General features: G+C 40.8%; 1 protein-coding gene and 1 long non-coding RNA gene across 3 annotated transcripts; one reads left to right on the top strand and one right to left on the bottom strand.

Annotated features, from left to right (window-relative positions):
* Positions 1-1,222: 1,222 nt before the first annotated feature.
* LOC110521647 (complement C1q tumor necrosis factor-related protein 7-like) lies at positions 1,223-17,420 on the bottom strand. 2 transcript variants are annotated; one of them, XM_021599339.3, is made up of 3 exons: positions 17,186-17,420; positions 8,537-8,776; positions 1,223-2,123 (listed from the first exon to the last, which is right to left on the bottom strand). In XM_021599339.3, exons 1-3 carry the CDS (start codon positions 17,208-17,210, stop codon positions 1,495-1,497), a joined length of 894 nt encoding a protein of 297 aa, XP_021455014.3. In that variant the 5' UTR covers positions 17,211-17,420; the 3' UTR covers positions 1,223-1,494. The 2 variants fall into 2 exon arrangements, with proteins under 2 accessions (XP_021455014.3, XP_021455015.3); XM_021599340.3 differs by lacking the exon at positions 17,186-17,420 and adding an exon at positions 9,178-9,313.
* LOC149983975 (uncharacterized) lies at positions 8,624-13,021 on the top strand. Its single transcript, XR_016495194.1, has 2 exons — positions 8,624-8,809; positions 12,802-13,021. It is a non-coding gene; the product is annotated as an uncharacterized LOC149983975 (long non-coding RNA).
* Positions 17,421-18,834: the final 1,414 nt, after the last annotated feature.

Genomic DNA, 18,834 nt, shown 5'->3' with positions numbered 1-18,834 from the left:
CATCATGGGAAAATCAAAAGAAATCAGCCAAGACCTCAGAAAAAAAATTGTAGACCTCCACAAGTCTGGTTCATCCTTGGGAGCAATTTTCAAATGCCTGAAGGTACCACGTTCATCTGTACAAACAATAGTACGCAAGTATAAATACCGTGGGAGCACGCAGCCATCATACTGCTCAGGAAGGAGACACGTTCTGGTCACCCCCAAAGCCAATTCCTTTCCTTCCAGTTCTCTACTGCCAATTACTGGAACGAATTGCAAGAATCACTGAAGCTGGAGACTTATATCTCCCCCACGAACTTTAAGCATCAGCTGTCAGAGCAGCTCACAGATCATTGCACCTGTACATAGCCCATCTGAAAATAGCCCGTCCAACTACCACATCCCCGTATTGTTATTTTATTTTTCTCCTTTGCACCCCAGTATCTCTACTTGCACTTTCATCTTCTGCACATCTATCACTCCAGTGTTGAATTGCTCAATTGTAATTACTTCGCCACTACGGCCTATTTATTGCCTTACCTCCCTTATCTTACCTCATTTGCACACACTGTGTATAGATTTTTTTACATTGTGTTATTGACTGTACATTTGTTTATTCCATATGTAACTCTGTGTTGTTGTTTGTGTCACACTGCTATGCTTTATCTTGGCCAGGTCGCAGTTGTAAATGAGAACTTGTTCTCAACTGGCCTACCTGGTTAAATAAAGGTGGAATAGTTTAAATAAAAAATAAATAAAAACCTGTAACCTCAGTTACACCAGCTCTGTCAGGAGGAATGGGCCACAATCACCCAACTTATTGTGGGCAACTTGTGGAAGGCTACCTGAAACATTTGACCCAAATTAAACAATTTAAAGGCAACACTACCAAGCACTAATTGAGTTTATGTAAGCTTCTGATCCACTGGGAATGTGATGAAAGAAATAAAAGCTGAAATAAATCATTCTCTCTGCTATTATTCTGACTTTTCACATTCTTAAAATAAAGTGGTGATCCTAACTGACCTAAGACAGGACATTTTTACTAGGATTAAATGTCAGGAATTGTGAAAAACTGAGTTTATATGTATTTGGCTAAGGTGTATGTAACCTTCCGACTTCAACTGTATATCATATCTCCGCACTGGCTGTATAGTACTTGTGCCTTCAACACTAATATTTTTCAACTCTAATACTATTCAATACTTTGAAAAGAGAGTACAGGGTAGATTCATTACTGACTGAGTGCATATCATTACTTTTATTAATGAAACATATCACTTTGAGATACTTAGACCTTTTTCTCCGAACAAACATTGTAAACAAACATTTAAAAAATGTATCTTTCTCACGCCACAATACATAAGCTTATACACACACGCTTGCATACATGGACACCCACATAGTTATATAGTATATAAATAATACATGCTGAAATATAGATACTGTAAATATGTCAAGGGGAGGCTACAAACTCAGCCCTCTCAGTCCTTTATTGAGCGTTATAAGTCACTATGCGTAGTCCTCTGCTAGTGAGTCCAGGTAGTTTGTGTCTGCATAGAGCAGGAATCCAGAGAACAGGCTGTCAGACCACCCTGCTTCTGCAAACAGGCCATTCTGGTCCTTGAAGAAGATCTCCAGCCACACCTCGTCTTCTGGGTTCAGGAACATCACAAGTGACCCAGAGGCCACATCATGGTTCCCTGTGTTGGCATCAAATGTCTTGATGCGGTACTGTCCGTTCTGCACCAGCCCGATGGCCAGATGTTTGTTAGCCAGGGTGATATCATAGGAGAAGTAGTAGATGCCCGGGTAGGCGCAGATGAACTTACCCGTCTCTGGGTTGTAGTGGCCTCCCTCATTGAAGAGGACCTTGTTGAACTTGATAGGTTCCTTCTCAGCAGGGTAACTGCTGGTGATTCCCACAGAGAAGGCTGCTTTAGGCACCAGGCTGCCACACCTGCAGATGCCTGCCATACCCAGTGGTCCTCGCTGGCCCTTGTCCCCTTTCTTCCCAAGGGGCCCTGGTGGCCCTGGTTGGCCCCCGTCCCCGCATTCTCCATCAGGACCTCTCTTCCCCCCTGGACCCCGGACACCCCGCTCGCCACGTTTACCCGTTGGGCCGAGTTTCCCCTTTACCCCTGAAACAGAGAGATACAGTTGGCGATCAGACTGACTGTAATTCTAGCTGTGTGCCTTTGACACATTCTATAACAGTTATGGGTGTCACTTTAGACCAGCATTGATGATCTATTTGTAATATGAGTAAGATGATTCCCTGTGCATGTTCAACAATACTATTAGTGAATAGGCTCAGTGCCTCACATTCATCCTCGGTTATTATGTCACCCTTGGAATCCAGCCACAATCTACAGACACTGCTGCACTGACTGGTGTACAGTGTGGTGAGATCTGTGACTGTATCAAACCAAACCATCACACAATACATTTTCTTGGAGCTAGGAAAGAATGGACAGGATGCATGTGTGTGCATGTACTGAATGTCTGCAAAAATGAGTGCTATTCTGATGTGTGTGTCTGAGAATGCGTCTGTGTGGATTTGCGTGCCTCGGTTCCTTTTAATCTGTAAATCTGTAAAAGAATATCATGCAGAACGCAGGTACTTTGAGCCTGACATTTACGGCTCATTGATATAGTATGTTTTGCATCTGATACTAATGCAGGATTTATCTTAAAGCCAGAATGCTAATTATACCTGGGGTCTCTATTTTTTTCAAAGTACTTCCTGTTTGTGCATGTGCTTTATTTTTTATGGGCCTAATAGTAAAGACATTTATTTTCAGGGTAAACGTGTTTTACCTTTTAATATGGCATAAACACAACCAGTCATGATGTTTTCATCTGATTGTCAATTCACTTCAAAAAGTAGGCTACCTGCGCGTCCAAACAGTGCACTGTGCACCTGCCATTTGATGAAGGGAAAGAAACAGTTTAGTAATTCAGCTGATGCTCTTATCCAGTGATGTAAAGTACTTAAGTAAAAATACTTTCAAGTACTACTTAAGTCGTTTTTTTGGGGTATCTGTACATTTGGCAACTTTTACTTTTACTTCACTACATTTCCTAAAGAAAATAATGTACTTTTTACTCCATACATTTTCCCTGACACCCAAAAGTGCTCGTTACATTTTGAAAGGAAAATGGTCCAATTCACATGCATATCAAGAGAACATCCCTGGTCATCCCTACTGCCTCTGACCTGGTGGACTCACTAAACACCAATGTTTCATTTGGAAATGATGTCTGAATGTTGGAGTGTGCCCCTGGCTATCAGTCAATAAAAAAAACAAGAACATTGTGCCATCTGGTTTGCTTAGTGTAAGAATTTTGAAACAATTGATACTTTTACTTTTGATACTTTTTTGGTAAATTTTTATCAATTCCATTTACTTTTGATACATACGTACAGATGAAGTCGGACATTTACATACACCTTAGCCAAATACATTTAAAATCAGTTTTTCACAATACCTGACATTTAATCCTAGTAAAAATTCCCTGTCTTAGGTCAGTTAGGATCAGCACTTTATTTTAAGAATGTGAAATGCCAGAATAATAGTGGAGAGAATTATTTATTTCAGCTTTTATTTCTTTCATCACATTCCCAGTGGGTCAAAAGTTTACATACACTCAATTAGTATTTGGTAGCATTGCCTTTAAATTGTTTAACTTGGGTCAAACATTTCAGGTAGCCTTCCACAAGCTTCCCACAATAAGTTGGGTGAATTTTGGTCCATTCCTCCTGACAGAGCTTGTGTAACTGAATCAGGTTTATAGGCCTCCTTGCTCGCACACACTTTTTCAGTTCTGCCCACAAATTTTCTATAGAATCGAGGCCAGGACTTTGTGATGGCCACTCCAATGCCTTGATATTGTTGTACATAAGCCATTTTGCCACAACTTTGGAAGTATGCTTGGGGTCATTGTCCATTTGGAAGATCCATTTGCGACCAAGCTTTAACTTACTGATGTCTTGAGATGATGCTTCAATATATCCGCGTAATTTTCCTACCTCATGATGCCATCTATTTTGTGAAGTGCACCAGTCCCTCCTGCAGCAAAGCACCCCACAACATGATGCTGCCACCCCCGTGCTTCACGTTGGGATGGTGTTTTTCGGCTTGTAAGCCTCCCCTTTTTTCCTCCATACATAACGATGGTCATTATGGCCAAAAAGTACGATCTTTTGTCCCCATGTGCAGTTGCAAACCGTAGTCTGGCTTTTTAATGGTGGGTTTGGAGCAGTGACTTCTTCCTTGAAGAGCAGCCGTTCAGGTTATGTTGATATAGGACTCGTTTTACTGTGGATGTAGATACTTTTGTACCTGTTTCCTCCAGAATCTTCACAAGATCCTTTGCTGTTGTTCTGGGATTGATTTGCACTTTTCGCACCAAAGTACGTTGATCTCTAGGAGACAGAACACGTCTCCTTTCTGAGCGGTATGATGGCTGTGTGGTCCCATGGTGTTTATACTATTGTATGTACAGGTGAACGTGTACCACGTGGGACCACTTCAGGCGTTTGGAAATTGCTCCCAAGGATGAACCAGACTTGTGGAGGTCTACAATTTTTTTTCTGAGGTCTTGGCTGATTTCTTTTGATTTTCCCATGATGTCAAGCAAAGAGGTACTGCGTTTGAAGGTTGGCCTTGAAAAACATCCACAGGTACTCCTTCGATTGACTCAAATGATGTCAATTAGCCTATCAGAAGCTACTAAAGCCATGACATAAATTTCTTGAATTTTCCAAGCTGTTTAAAGGCACAGTCAACTTTGTGTATGTAAACTTCTGGCCCGCTGGAATACAGTGAATTATAAGTGAAATAATCTGTCTGATAACAATTGTTGGAAAATTACTTGTGTCATGCACAAAGTAGATGTCCTAACCGACTTGCCAAAACTATAGTTTGTTAACAAGAAATTTGTGGAGTGGTTGAAAAACGAGTTTAATGACTCCAACCTAAATGTATGTAAACTTCCGACTTCAACTGTATATTTAAAACCAAATACTTTTAGACTTTTACTCAAGTAGTATTTTACTGGGTGACTTTCACTTTTACTTTAGTAATTTTCTATAAAGTTATCTTTACTTTTACACAAGTATAACAGAGTACTTTTTCCACCTGTCACGTTCTGACCTTTATTTCCTTTGTTTTGTCGTTATTTAGTATGGTCAGGGCGTGAGTTGGGGTGAGTAGTCTATGTTTGTTTTTCTATGATTTTGGGATTTCTATGTTTCGGCCTAGTATGGTTCTCAATCAGAGGCAGGTGTCATTAGTTGTCTCTGATTGAGAATCATACTTAGGTAGCATGGGTTTCACTGTTTGTTTGTGGGTGTTTGTTTCTATGTCTGTTCACCACACAGTACTGTTTTCGGTTTCGGTTATTCACATTACGTTTATTGTTTTTGTATTTTAGTGTTCAGTTTGTCTTTAAAATAAACATCATGAACACTTACCACGCCGCATCTTGGTCCTCCGATCCTTCTCGCTTCTCCTCCTCAGACGAAGAGGAGGAGGAAAACCGTTACACCACCACTGCTCTTATCCAGAGCGACTTACTGTTAATGAATCAATCTTAAGATTGCTAGGTGGGACAACCACGTATCGCAGGCATAGCAAGTAAACTTTTACTCAAAGTACAGTAGCGATCAGCAAATTCAGCTATCAGCAAAAAGTGTAATGACATTCCGCAATTGTCATCAGGCATAAACTCTTGTAGCCTGAATGAATTGATGCTTCTTGCTGACAAATGAACCATTTTGTATAAAGAAATTGTCTGTCCTGAGCTCATTGGCGTGGGAAACTGTGAGGGCCAGGTTGAAACAATGTTGCAAGGTCGCTATAGGGCTGGACCCAGCCCAGCTAGCACTTTTGTTTCCTTGGAAGTTGTAGGAAAGTATGCTTTTGGTTTCCCATTGGTTCTGGGAACGAAGCCATAAGTTTCCTGACTGGTCAAATTAAAAGTTTTGTAAATGTTCTGAGAACTGAAGTGAACATTTTTCCTGTTCTGGGAATGTTTATTTTTAGGTTGCAGGGAGGTTCTGAGAACATTTTTACTATGGTTCCCTGAAAGTTTTTGGAATAATGTTCTGAGAGCATGTTTCAATGACACTGCTAGCTTAGTTTGGGTTAACTTTTATGAACTCCAAGCACAGATAGGAAACATAAAATTGTATTTGCTTAGGCATTAATCAATCAAACACATATTTTTTATTGTGGCATAGAGTCAGTGAGATTCAAACCTATGATCTTCTGTTCGCTATCAAAGTCCACTGTGCCACCAAGACGGAGCTAGCATGCCATGGTTTTTAACTCATACATAGCTATTCATTTTAGTCTATTCAAAAAGACCCAATTTCAAAGGAAACAAGGACTCATTAAGATCAGGTGTGGCCAATTAACCATAGGACAACCACGCTCTCACCAAGCTCTAGGAAACATATGGTTCTCAGAACGTCAGGTTATAGCTGGGAGTTGATAATGTTGCAAGTTGCTAGCGGGCTGGACCTAGTCAATACAATGTTGACAGTTTGCTAGAAAACTCAAGACAGACAGAGAGAGAAACAGAGAGATGAATGCGATTGAAATAACCTGAACCAACTGTAACTGGTTTTAAGGATGACACAGAAGGTGGGGGTGTTTGTTTAATTTAGAAAAAGCTTTTATTTTCATTTGTACCACTGTAGCAGTCCAAAATTTGATTTGAAACAAATATGAGAATGGTTAGAGACCCCATCAAATTTGACTTTTGTTGCATTTAGGGGAGCTCATGTCTCAAGTACTTGACTTAAAGCCATGAAGTACTTGGACGACACTAACAGAGGCAGTGACTTAACTTTTTTTCAGCTTCTATGGCAGCGCTGACCCGTATAAAGTCTTAGACTGAATCACTCCAAAGCAGGAGAACCAGGCATCTAAACAGTGGGGAAAATATAAACACACCCCAAATAAGGGAAACTGCCTGGGAAGTACAGACACATAGAAATCTTGGATTTAAACCACACCTCACACACAAATTTTGATTTAAACCACACATAACTTTATCTGTCTGGCTCATGGTCTGCCTGGTAAAATATGGCTGTGTAAGACATACAGTGCATTCGGAAAATATTCAGACCCCTTCCATTTTTTCACATTTTGTTAATTTACAGCCTTATTCTAAAGTGCATTAAATACTTTTTCCCCCTCATCAATATACACACAATACCCCATAATGAAAAAAACATGCATTTTTGCAAATGTATAAAAAATAAAAAAATTAAATATCACATTTGTATTCAGACCCTTTACTCAGTATTTTGTAGAAGCACCTTTGGCAGCGATTACAGCCTTGAGTATCGGCACACCTGTATTTTTAGAGTTTCTCACATTCTTCTCTGCATATCCTCTCAAGCTCTGTCAGTTTAGTTGGGGAGCGTTGCTGCACAGCTATTTTCAGGTCTCTCCAGAGATGTTCGATCGGGTTCAAGTCCAGGCTCTGGTTGGGCCACTCAAGGACATTCAGAGACTTGTCCCCAAGCCACACCTGCATTGTCTTGGCTGTGTACTTAGGGTCGTTGTCCTGCTGGAAAGTGAACCTTCGCCCCAGTCTGAGGTCCTGAGCGCTCTGGAGCAGGTTTTCATCAAGGATCTCCCTGTACTTTGCTCCGCTCTGTACTAGTCTCCCAGTCCCTGCCGCTGAAAAACATCCCAACATGCCATCACCATGCTTCACGGTGGGGAAGGTTTCCTCCAGACGTAACGCTTGGCATTCAGGCCAAAGAGTTCAATCTTGGTATCATCAGACCAGAGAACATGTTTATCATGTTCTGAGAGTCTTTAGATGCCTTTTGGCAAACTCCAAGCGGGCTGTCATGATCCTTTTACTGAGGAGTGGCTTCCGTCTGGCCACTCTACCATAAAGGCCTGATTGGTGGAGTGCTGCAGAGATGGTTGTCCTTCTAGAAGGTTCTCCCATCTCCACAGAGGAACTCTGGAGCTCTATCAGAGTGACCATTGGGTTCTTGGTCACCTGCCTGACCAAGGCCCTTCTCCTCCGAATGCTCAGTTTGGATTCTTGGTCACCTCCCTCCCCCAATTGCTCAGTTTGGCCAGGCGGCCAGTTCTAGGAAGAGTCTTGGTAGTTCCAAACTTCTTCCATTTAAGAATGATGGAGGCCACTGTGTTCTTGGGGACCTTCAATGCTGCAGAAATGTTTTGGTACCCTTCCCCCGATCTGTGCCTCGACACAATCCTGTCTCGGAGCTCTACAGACAATTCCTTCAACCCCATGGCTTGGTTTTTGCTCTGACATGCATTGTCAACTGTGGGACCTCATGTAGACAGGTGTGTGCCTTTCCAAATCATGTCCAATCAATTGAATTCATCACAGGTGGACTCCAATCAATGTTGTGGTGATACTGCCAAATCTGGCCATGTATTGTATTACATGTTGATAGAGCTAATGTAGACAATACGTAAATATACAGTATGATTCAATATGTGAACTGTGTGGATATGTGTTATGGAGTTATACAAGGTCAGTACTGTACCTGCTTCACCCTTCTCTCCTTTCTCTCCCTTCCTGCCATCTCTTCCGTCTCTTCCTGGGATTCCCATATTCCCATTTTCCCCTGGAGGCCCGTTTGGGCCAGGTTTACCTGGTCTCCCTGGTAACCCCAGAGCACTGCAGATCAGACGGGGCGGAGCTCCTTTCACCTTGGCCTCCATCTGCTGACCAATCGCACACTGGCAAAGAAAAGCCACGGCCACAAACAGCCACATCCTCACCTCTGAAGAGGGAGGGAGGCAGAGAGAGAGAGAAGGTATGTAATACACAACCTCAAACATCCACATTCACAAACAGATGACATGCTCTGATAATGGTAGTGTGCATATAAATCTAACAAATCTGAGAACTTTCTTCTAAGTTCTAAATTGAGAAACAGCCCAGTTTAGATTGCAGTTATTAGGTACAAACAGATATGAAGACAAAACAGTCTCCTGGCGGGAGAGGAGATAGTTCTAGTGTCAGCTAGCCAGAGCAGACAGACTCAGATACAATTGTAGGGACTAGACATTAGACGAGATAGGCATTAGTCACAGCACTATAAAAAACAGCAGATTCCCCTGTAAAACAACACATGCCTTAAACAGAGCGACAAACACTGAAAGATTAATCAAGATTACACACCTCAACACTTCTGCTGAACTACAGCCACAGGGCCAGATGTGGGTCCTAATGAACAGCGCTGAGTGTTGGACTCTTTCTCTCTCTTTCTCTGTTTTCAGCCCGCCAGTCACAGGTCATGTTTTAGCGGATGCAGTAAGAGAAGCCTTGCTTGGTGCCAAGCCAATACTTTAGTTATGACAACAGCCAAAACAACTTTGTCAGAGCAACCCAATCGGGAAATAACCTTCTAGACACACACAGAAACACAGCCGTGTTATCTGCTCTTGGATCCACTAAACACTGACAGTGTGCAATAGCAATAATGTTATTAAAAGAGGTGGATGATTGCGCTATGCAGCAATGAGATCAGTGATGATTTAGAAAGAGACAGAAAGAGATGTAACTTAGTTCTGTAAGGACTGGGGTGCACTGGGCTGTATGGAAGGGACATAAGAGAGCACATCATGGACGCCTCTTTCCCTCTGGCACCCACACTGTATCTGGATACTATTTGGTCAAATGTAATAAGTCATAAGGCCTAAATCATACAAATGAAGTTTGACTTAGTTACACACCAAAGGCAAGCACAATTCACTAGGGTTGTTAGATATGCTTAATAACATTATTATATTATGTTATATTCCATGATAATAATACTGTAAATAATATGCAAAAAACACGTATTGCGGTAATTGTAAGCAGCTGTGGGAAAACGTATTTTGAGTTTACTCCAGCTTCAGCACTTATAATATAGTTAATATATCAGTAATGTAACAGAAACCTGAACCGTAGATTCAGACAGGTACAGATGTTTTTGAGATCTGGATAATGCTCACGCCTGTAATTCTGCTGTTGTTGTTTTGTGTTTGTGTCTGCTGTTTGTGTATGTGTGGGTTTCTGGGCGTGAGCATATTGGGTCTGTGTCTCTGTCTGTGTTTGTACATCTGCTCCACGTCAGTGTGTCTCTGACAATAGTGTGTTTTTTTGGGGGGGGATATGTGGATGCTAATGTGTGTTTTGGTCGTAAATATGGTTTACTTCCCATTACACATTGGGTTTCCATGGCTTCTAGTAAAGAAGATGTCAGCTAAGTTTGTTGTCAGATATTAGAGATACAGGATGAACACCATATAATTAGGACTTAGAATACGAGAATGGACATGAACTTTCTTATGATGGTACAATAGGTCAACCACTTTGGAAACGGAGTTGGTAAACCAGTGGTCAGCTAGTGCTGTGATAAGTTATTGTGTAAAACATAATCTGCACAGTATGTTTGTTAGCTAGCTAGCCAGCCAGTCAGGGTTGGGTAGGTTCCTTTCTAATTGTAATCCCTTAAAGTTACTAGTTACCTGTCCAATATTGTCATCAGTAAATTTTGGATAACGTAATCGAATTACTTTCAATTACTTTTGGATTACTTTCCCCGTAAGAGGCATTAGATGAAGACAAAAAGGATCCATCAAATGCATTTGGTGTGTCATCATTAGTGGTCTCTGACTTGTGGTTAGATTCGCTCAGTTGGAAGAAACTTAAACTTGCACCTTTTTTCAATGATGAATTGAATGTCATTGAGTAAACAGAAAGGTGTCATCATGTATTTTTTCTCTTGCAAACATCCTTTCTGAATTTAGAAATAATCCAAGAAGTAATCATTTCGTTTTTCAAAAGTATCTGTAGCCTAATCTGATTACAATATTTTTGCTAGTAATGTAACTGTGCATTCAGAAAGTATTCAGACCCCTTCTCTTTTTTCCACATTTTGTTACGTTACAGCCTTATTCTAAAATTGATTAAATACATGTTTTTCCTCATTAATCTACACACAATACCCCATAATGGCAAAGCAAAAACAGAAATACCTTATTTACATAAAAATTCAGACCCTTTGCTAAGAGTCTTAGAAATAAAGCGCAAGTGCATCCTATTTCCATTGATCATCCTTGAGCTGTTTCTACAACTTGATTGGAGTCCACCTGTAGAAAATTCAATTGATTGGACATGATTTGGAAAGGCAGACACCTGTCTATATAAGGTCCCACAGTTGACAGTGCATGTCAGAGCAAATACCAAGCCATGAGGTTGAATGAATTGTCCGTAGAGCTCTGAGACAGGATTGTGTCGAGGCACAGACCTGGGTAAAGGTACCAAAACATTTCTGCAGCATTGAAGGTCCCCAAGAACACAGTAGCCTCCATCATACTTAAATGGAAGAAACCACCAAGACTCTTCCTAAATCTGGCCGCCCGGCCAAACTGAGCAATCAGCAATCAACTGACCAAGAACCCGATGGTCACTCTGACAGAGCTCCAGAGTTCCTCTGTGAAGATGGGAGAACATTCCAGAAGAACAACTATCTCTGCAGCACTCCACCAATCAGGCCTTTTTGGTAGAGTGGCCAGACGGAAGCCACTCCTCAGTAAAAGGCACATAACAGCCAATTTGGAATTTGCCAAAAGGCACATAAAGGACTCTGACTATGAAAAAACAAGATTCTCTGATCTGATGAGACCCAGATTGAACTCTTTGGCCTAAATGCCAAGTGTCACGTCTGAAGGAAACCCGGCACCATCCCTACTGTGAAGCATAATGGTGGCAGCATCATGCTGTGGGGATGTTTTTCAGCGGCAGGGACTGGGAGACTTGAAAAGATTGAGAGAGATATGAACGGAGCAAAGTACAGAGAGATCCTTGATGAAAACCTGCTCCAGATCTCAGACTGGGGCGAAGGTTCACCTTCCAACAGGACAACGACCCTAAGCACACAGCCAAGACAATGCAGGAGTGGCTTCGGACAAGTCTCTGAATGTCCTTGAGTGGCTCAGCCAAAGCCCGGACTTGAACCCGATCGAACATCCCTGAAATTAGCTGTGCAGCGACGCTCCCCAGCCAACCTGACAGAGCTTGAGAGAATCTGCAGAGAAGAATGGGAGAAACTCCCCAAATACAGGTGTGCCAAGCTTGTAGTATCATACCCAAGAAGAAGCCACAAGGCAGTAATCGCTGCCAAAGGTGCTTCAACAAAGTACTGAATAAAGGGTCTGAATACTTATGTAAATGTCATATTTCTGTTTTTAATACACTTTTAAATACATTCTCCAAAAAATATAAAACTTGTTTTTGCTTTTGTCATTATGGGGTATTGTGTATGGATTGATGAGAGGGGAAAAACAGTTGAATCCTTTTTAGAATAAGGCTGTAACGTAACGAAATGTGGAAAAAGTCAAGGGGTCTGAATATTTTGCGAATGCACTGTACATGTAAGCCTAATTAGTTAGGCTACTCTCCAAACCTGCACCCAGTTTAAGTGGGATGATCCAATATCTTTTCAAATTTACTGCCAATATGCCAGCATTCCATAAAAATAATGCAGTCAACACTGCCAGACACATGCTGAAATCAGTTCATGATGGGACAGACAAGTTCTAAATTCAAAAAGTACTGATATTGTATCATATTTTAACACAGTTTTCCAAGAAAACAAACATTGAGACATTTATTATCTGTTTGCATATATTTCTTTGTCACACCTTGATCTGTTTCACCTTTATTTGTGCTTGTCTCCACCCCCCACCTGGTGTCTCCCATCTCCTCTCATTATCTCCTGTGTATTTATGCCTGCGTTTTCTGTTTGTCTGTTGCCAGGTCGTCTTGTCCCGTCAAGTTCTACCAGCGTGTTCCCGTGTTTCCTGTGCTCTAGTTTTTGTTTTTCCTGGTCTTCCCAGTTCTGACCTTTCTGCCTGTCCTGACCCTGATCCTGCCCGCCGACCTGTACCTGCCTGACTCTGATGTGGATTACGACCCTTTGCCTGCCTTAACTTACCTTTTTCCTGCCCCTTGAACTATAAAAAACTCTGAACTACAATGAACTCTGAGACTTGTACTATCTGCATCTGGGTCTTGGCCTGAGCCTTGATCATTTTAGAGGCTGTTATACAGACAATTGGTATAAAACCTGTGTAAACCCTATTTATAATTGTATGATAATATTTTAGGATGACAATAGTTAGGCTATAGTACACAATTTCTGATATATCACATGCCTTACTTTCCTGCATAAGTAAATGCAGGAAATGCATCACCTATGCCTCTACTGCCAGTCATTCCAATTAGACTGGAATGGATTTCTCCCTGACCACAATGGCTGCCATTTCCATACCATTCTGGAACTTTGAGGGTTAATGACATAGCTGCTCTAGTAATTTAATAGGATCTCTATAATGAACACTCTGTCATGTAGATGGAAGACTTAGAACTTCATGATCAGGGGAATCATAACCCATAGAACATAATATAAATCATCTGTGTAAAACAGTCATACTTTATTCTCACACATGCCAATGCTTTATGGTTGAACACACGCACATATACGCGCACGCACGCACGCACGCACGCACACACACACACAGTGATGTGCGTCCTGGGGGTCGTGGAGCCTCATTTATCAATATTACAGAGAAAACATTCTAAAATACTTTGTACAAACGGAATATAGAACGTTCATACGCATAGAAAAAGTGTGATTTATCAAACAATCCTTCGAGCGTCATACGCACACGGTAGGAGATCACCAATGATAAATACCAATTGTTCTCAACCTCAGTGTTCGTACACGGCCTTGGCTAGGGAAGGGTTAGCTAAAGGGTTAAGGTTTGGGTTAGGGGAAGGGTTAGCTAACATGCTAAGTAGTTGCACAGTAGCTAAAAAGTAGTAAGTAGTTAAAAAGTTGCTAATTAGCTAAAATGGTAAAGTTGTCCATGATGAGATTCAAACTCGCAATATTTGGGTAACCATCAGTCTTATGTAACCATGCCAAACATAACATATCAAACTAATTTGAATGTCCAGGATTTACATTTACTATGTTACGTCTAGTCTATGAGACCAGGCTGGAAATGCATCACGTCTCAAATCTTCCAACAGAGGAAGACAGACATCGCTGATTCAATTTCCCATTATCTCAGTCTTTTATAGTGTTTCTACAATGGTTTCACTTTCACACGTACCTCTCATTTATCAAATGACTGTACTTTATATGGATTATTATTGTAACAAATGCACTGATGTGGTCTAATTATATGATATAGCCTGTCATGTTGCACGAATTGACAATGGAAATCGAAAATTTGAACTCTCACATTCACACATTTTCCAACATACAATATACATTATTTTCCCCATTCTCTATTCTACCCTTGACAAACAGTTCCCTTATTCCAGCACTGGGCAATGTGCATACGCATGGTCATGGCTGTGCGTACATTTATGCACACTCTCAAGCAAACGTTCATATTGATAAATCTCACACTTTGCGTGGAAATGATCCCATGCACGGTTTACACACAGATTTGTGCTGTTTATATATTCGTTTTTCATACAGGTAGACCTACCTCTATTGTACTGATGTGGACTACTACTATTATAAATGTTTCTAGCCTATTACATTTTCAATCAAATCCAATTTTATTGGTCACATACACATGGTTAGCAGATGTTAATGCGAGTGTAGCGAAATGCTTGTGCTTCTAGTTCCGACCATGCAGTAATATCAAACAAGTGATCTAACAAACAACTACCTTATACACACAAGTGCAAAGGAATGAAGGTGAGTAAATATGGAGGTTTACTATGAAGGTGTGTAAATATGGAGGTTTACTATGAAGGTGAGTAAGTATGGAGGTTTACTATGAAGGTGAGTAAGTATGGAGGTTTACTATGAAGGTGAGTAAGTATGGAGGTTTACTATGAAGGTGAGTAAATATGGAGGTTTACTATGAAGGTGAGTAAGTATGGAGGTTTACTATGAAGGTGAGTAAATATGGAGGTTTACTATGAAGGTGAGTAAGTATGGAGGTTTACTATGAAGGTGAGTAAATATGGAGGTTTACTATGAAGGTGAGTAAATATGGAGGTTTACTATGAAGGTGAGTAAGTATGGAGGTTTACTATGAAGGTGAGTAAGTATGGAGGTTTACTATGAAGGTGAGTAAATATGGAGGTTTACTATGAAGGTGAGTAAGTATGGAGGTTTACTATGAAGGTGAGTAAATATGGAGGTTTACTATGAAGGTGAGTAAGTATGGAGGTTTACTATGAAGGTGAGTAAATATGGAGGTTTACTATGAAGGTGAGTAAGTATGGAGGTTTACTATGAAGGTGAGTAAATATGGAGGTTTACTATGAAGGTGAGTAAGTATGGAGGTTTACTATGAAGGTGAGTAAGTATGGAGGTTTACTATGAAGGTGAGTAAATATGGAGGTTTACTATGAAGGTGAGTAAATATGGAGGTTTACTATGAAGGTGAGTAAATATGGAGGTTTACTATGAAGGTGAGTAAGTATGGAGGTTTACTATGAAGGTGAGTAAGTATGGAGGTTTACTATGAAAGTGAGTAAGTATGGAGGTTTACTATGAAGGTGAGTAAATATGGAGGTTTACTATGAAGGTGAGTAAGTATGGAGAATTACTATGAAGGTGAGTAAGTATGGAGGTTTACTATGAAGGTGAGTAAGTATGGAGGTTTACTATGAAGGTGAGTAAGTATGGAGGTTTACTATGAAGGTGAGTAAGTATGGAGGTTTACTATGAAGGTGAGTAAATATGGAGGTTTACTATGAAGGTGAGTAAGTATGGAGGTTTACTATGAAGGTGAGTAAGTATGGAGGTTTACTATGAAGGTGAGTAAATATGGAGGTTTACTATGAACGTGAATAAATATGTTTTTAAGTGTAAAAAAAAAAAGATTTATACCAATTATTCCAGGCACTTTGTATGGTGTTTACGTGTGTGGATCCAGCAGTCATGCAAGTGTAGCAGATAACATTGATTGACTAGGCCTACAGTAGGACTCGCCGTATCACGCAAGTGTCAAGGATGTGTAGGCTACGCTCGCCAAATAGGCTACACTGCAATTGCTAAATGCATTTGGGAACTTCGGCAGAATTTTTTTAACGTAGACCAAGCGAGGCAAAAAAAGACAACGTCGCAGTTTAATTCAATAACAGATAAGCTGCGAAATGGGGAGTTGAAAATAAATAGAACGGAGGTCCAAAACAGTAGCCTAATGTTTGGGAAAGATTTGGTGAAGTGGTAAAAGAGGATGATAGCAGTGCTGGCGATGTTATGTGTGATGATTGTAAGGCGCTATACACATTTGACACTCACACGATTGGGACTTCAAAATGGCCAGCCAAGGAAAATGCAGGCTACTGGTTCAGATAGGTTAAATAGAATACAAGCCTGGAATCTGGACACTGACTGTAGGTCTATAACTTCTCACATAGCATAATTTACAATTAAGGATTTCTTAGAGTAAAACATCATATGTACATTTTGACTTGGGAACAGGAGGGGAGAAATTTGATTTCTTTCTTTTAGTGCACGGTTAGGGACCATCTCTAAAGGTGCTATCTTTATCAAATCTAATCTAATTGTATTGGTCACATACACATATTTAGCAGATGTTATTGCGGGTGTAGTGAAACGCTTGTGTTCCTAGCTCCAACAGTGCAGTAGTATCTAACAATTCAAAACAATACACACAAATCTGAAAGTAAAAGAATGGAATTAAGAAATATATAAATATTAGGACGAGCAATGTTGGACTGGCATTGACTAAAATACAGTAGAATACAGAATATACATGTGAAATGAGTAAAACAGTATGTAAACATCATTGAAGTGACTAGTGTTTCATAATTAAAATGACCTGAGATTCCATGTCTATGTACATATGGCAGCAGCCTCTAAATTGTAGTGTTGAGTAACCGGGTGGTAGCCAGCTAGTTCTAAAAGCTGAGTACCACAACCAGATAAAAATGCATCCAAGCTGAAATCTTATCAGAAATATGTTGGGTAGTTTTCACAGCTTTAAATTTCCTTCAAGCTGGTCAAACTGAAATTTAGGCTACCAATACCAGATCAATGTGCAGAGGTACTAGGCTTATCATCTTAGTGATCATAGCACTGACTTAACATATGGAATGAAGGAACATGCAGATGTCTGATTTGCCAGTTGAATGCTCTTACCACAGGCTTGAGATCTGCTCCTCATGTTGACCACTTGAACGACTTCAAATTATGATATTTGTGTCAATCCTCAGGTCTCCTTCCTGGTCACAGTCCTGTCTCCTTGGTGATGAGAAATGAGGAGAATGTCCTTGGATAACATAGTGTCTCACTCAATCTCTCTGTCTCTCTCCTACCCTCCGCCTGTGTACTCAAACATCTGTGTAGGACTCCCTCTGTCTCTCTGCTCCCTTTCAGAGTCTTGTAAACCTTCCCCTCTCCGTTTCACTCCCACCGCTCCCTCTTTCTCCCTCATCCACTCCCTCTGTCTCCATACAAACTTTCCACAAAGCAAAACAACTATCACCGACTCAAGTTCAGAGTGCAGGCCTGAACACACACCCTTTTCCTCCATAAAGTCAACCATAAAGAGTCAACTCTTCACACCATACATAATTCTTGAGTGTGATTCTTGTAACTCCATGGTCATTCAGGTAAAGTACAATATTAGCTACTCTGAGAAGTTATAGCAATAGCCACATTTAGCCTCTAGATGGAGCTATATATACAGTAAAAGAAGGACAGAGAGGAGGGGAAATAGGGCCTTTGGTAAAGGAGTGCTGTAGGATGGGATCCTGGCTGGTGTTTGGCTACTGACACACCATTTCTCAGTGGAAACACAGCTAGGTGTTCTGAGTGGGCAAATGACTGTCACGTTTACCCTGGTCATGGTCAAACCTGGCCATCTGTTAAAACTGATCTCAAAACCCATTTACTCTGAAACTATCTTCCCTCGCTCCCACACTCTCTCAGGATGCTTGATGTGCTAAGCAGTATATCATATGGACTGCACAATGATCCTGGCCTTATATTTACTAGTCCCAGTGGAGCCCAGCCTCTGGCTCGGTCAATCTATAACGCAACATTTAATCACTTTTCAAGAAGACTAGATTACATACAAGTAACTGCCAAAATAAAGGAAACACCAGCATAAAGTGTCTTAATAGGGTGTTGAGCCAGAACAGCTTCACTGCGCCTTGGCATAGATTCTACAAGAGTCTGGAACTCTATAGGAAGGATGCGACAACATTCTTCCTCGAGAAATTACATAATTTGGAGATTTGTTGGTAGAAAATGCTCTCAGGTGCTGCAGCAGAATCTCCCGTAAGTGTTCAATGGGTTGAGATCTGGTGACACACACACACACACCCTCTTTAAACCCCCTATGCTCCTTAGAGACCCCTCTTTCAAAGTCACTGAGATCTCTTCTTCTAGCCATAAACAATGGGCAACTGGACATTTTTATACATGACCCTAAGAATGATGGAATGTTAATTGGTTAATTAACTCAGGAACCACAACTGTGTGGAAGCAAAGGCTTTCAATGTACTTTGTGTTAACTTATTTTGACAGTTACCTGTATGTTTCATATCACTCACTACACTCCTATTCAGACATACAACTAAAATACGCCTTATACAGTTAGGCTAGAAAGCAGAGGGTAATTTCTCCCTATATACTGTAGCTTAGTCAAGAATAGCTAAGCAATAGCGATGGCATCCTAAACCAGTGGTTCCCAACCACGGGTACAAGGACCCATGGGGGTACTTGAGAAGACTCATGAGACCATAGGCTTACAGGTTAAATGCATGAGGAGGTACATCAGGGGT

Source organism: Oncorhynchus mykiss, chromosome 4 (genome assembly GCF_057628025.1).
Source record: "Oncorhynchus mykiss isolate SJ-2025 chromosome 4, ASM5762802v1, whole genome shotgun sequence".
NCBI classification, from domain to species: domain Eukaryota; kingdom Metazoa; phylum Chordata; class Actinopteri; order Salmoniformes; family Salmonidae; genus Oncorhynchus; species Oncorhynchus mykiss.
Note: the sequence above shows the minus strand (reverse complement) of the source record. Positions and strands in the feature narration are given on the sequence as shown.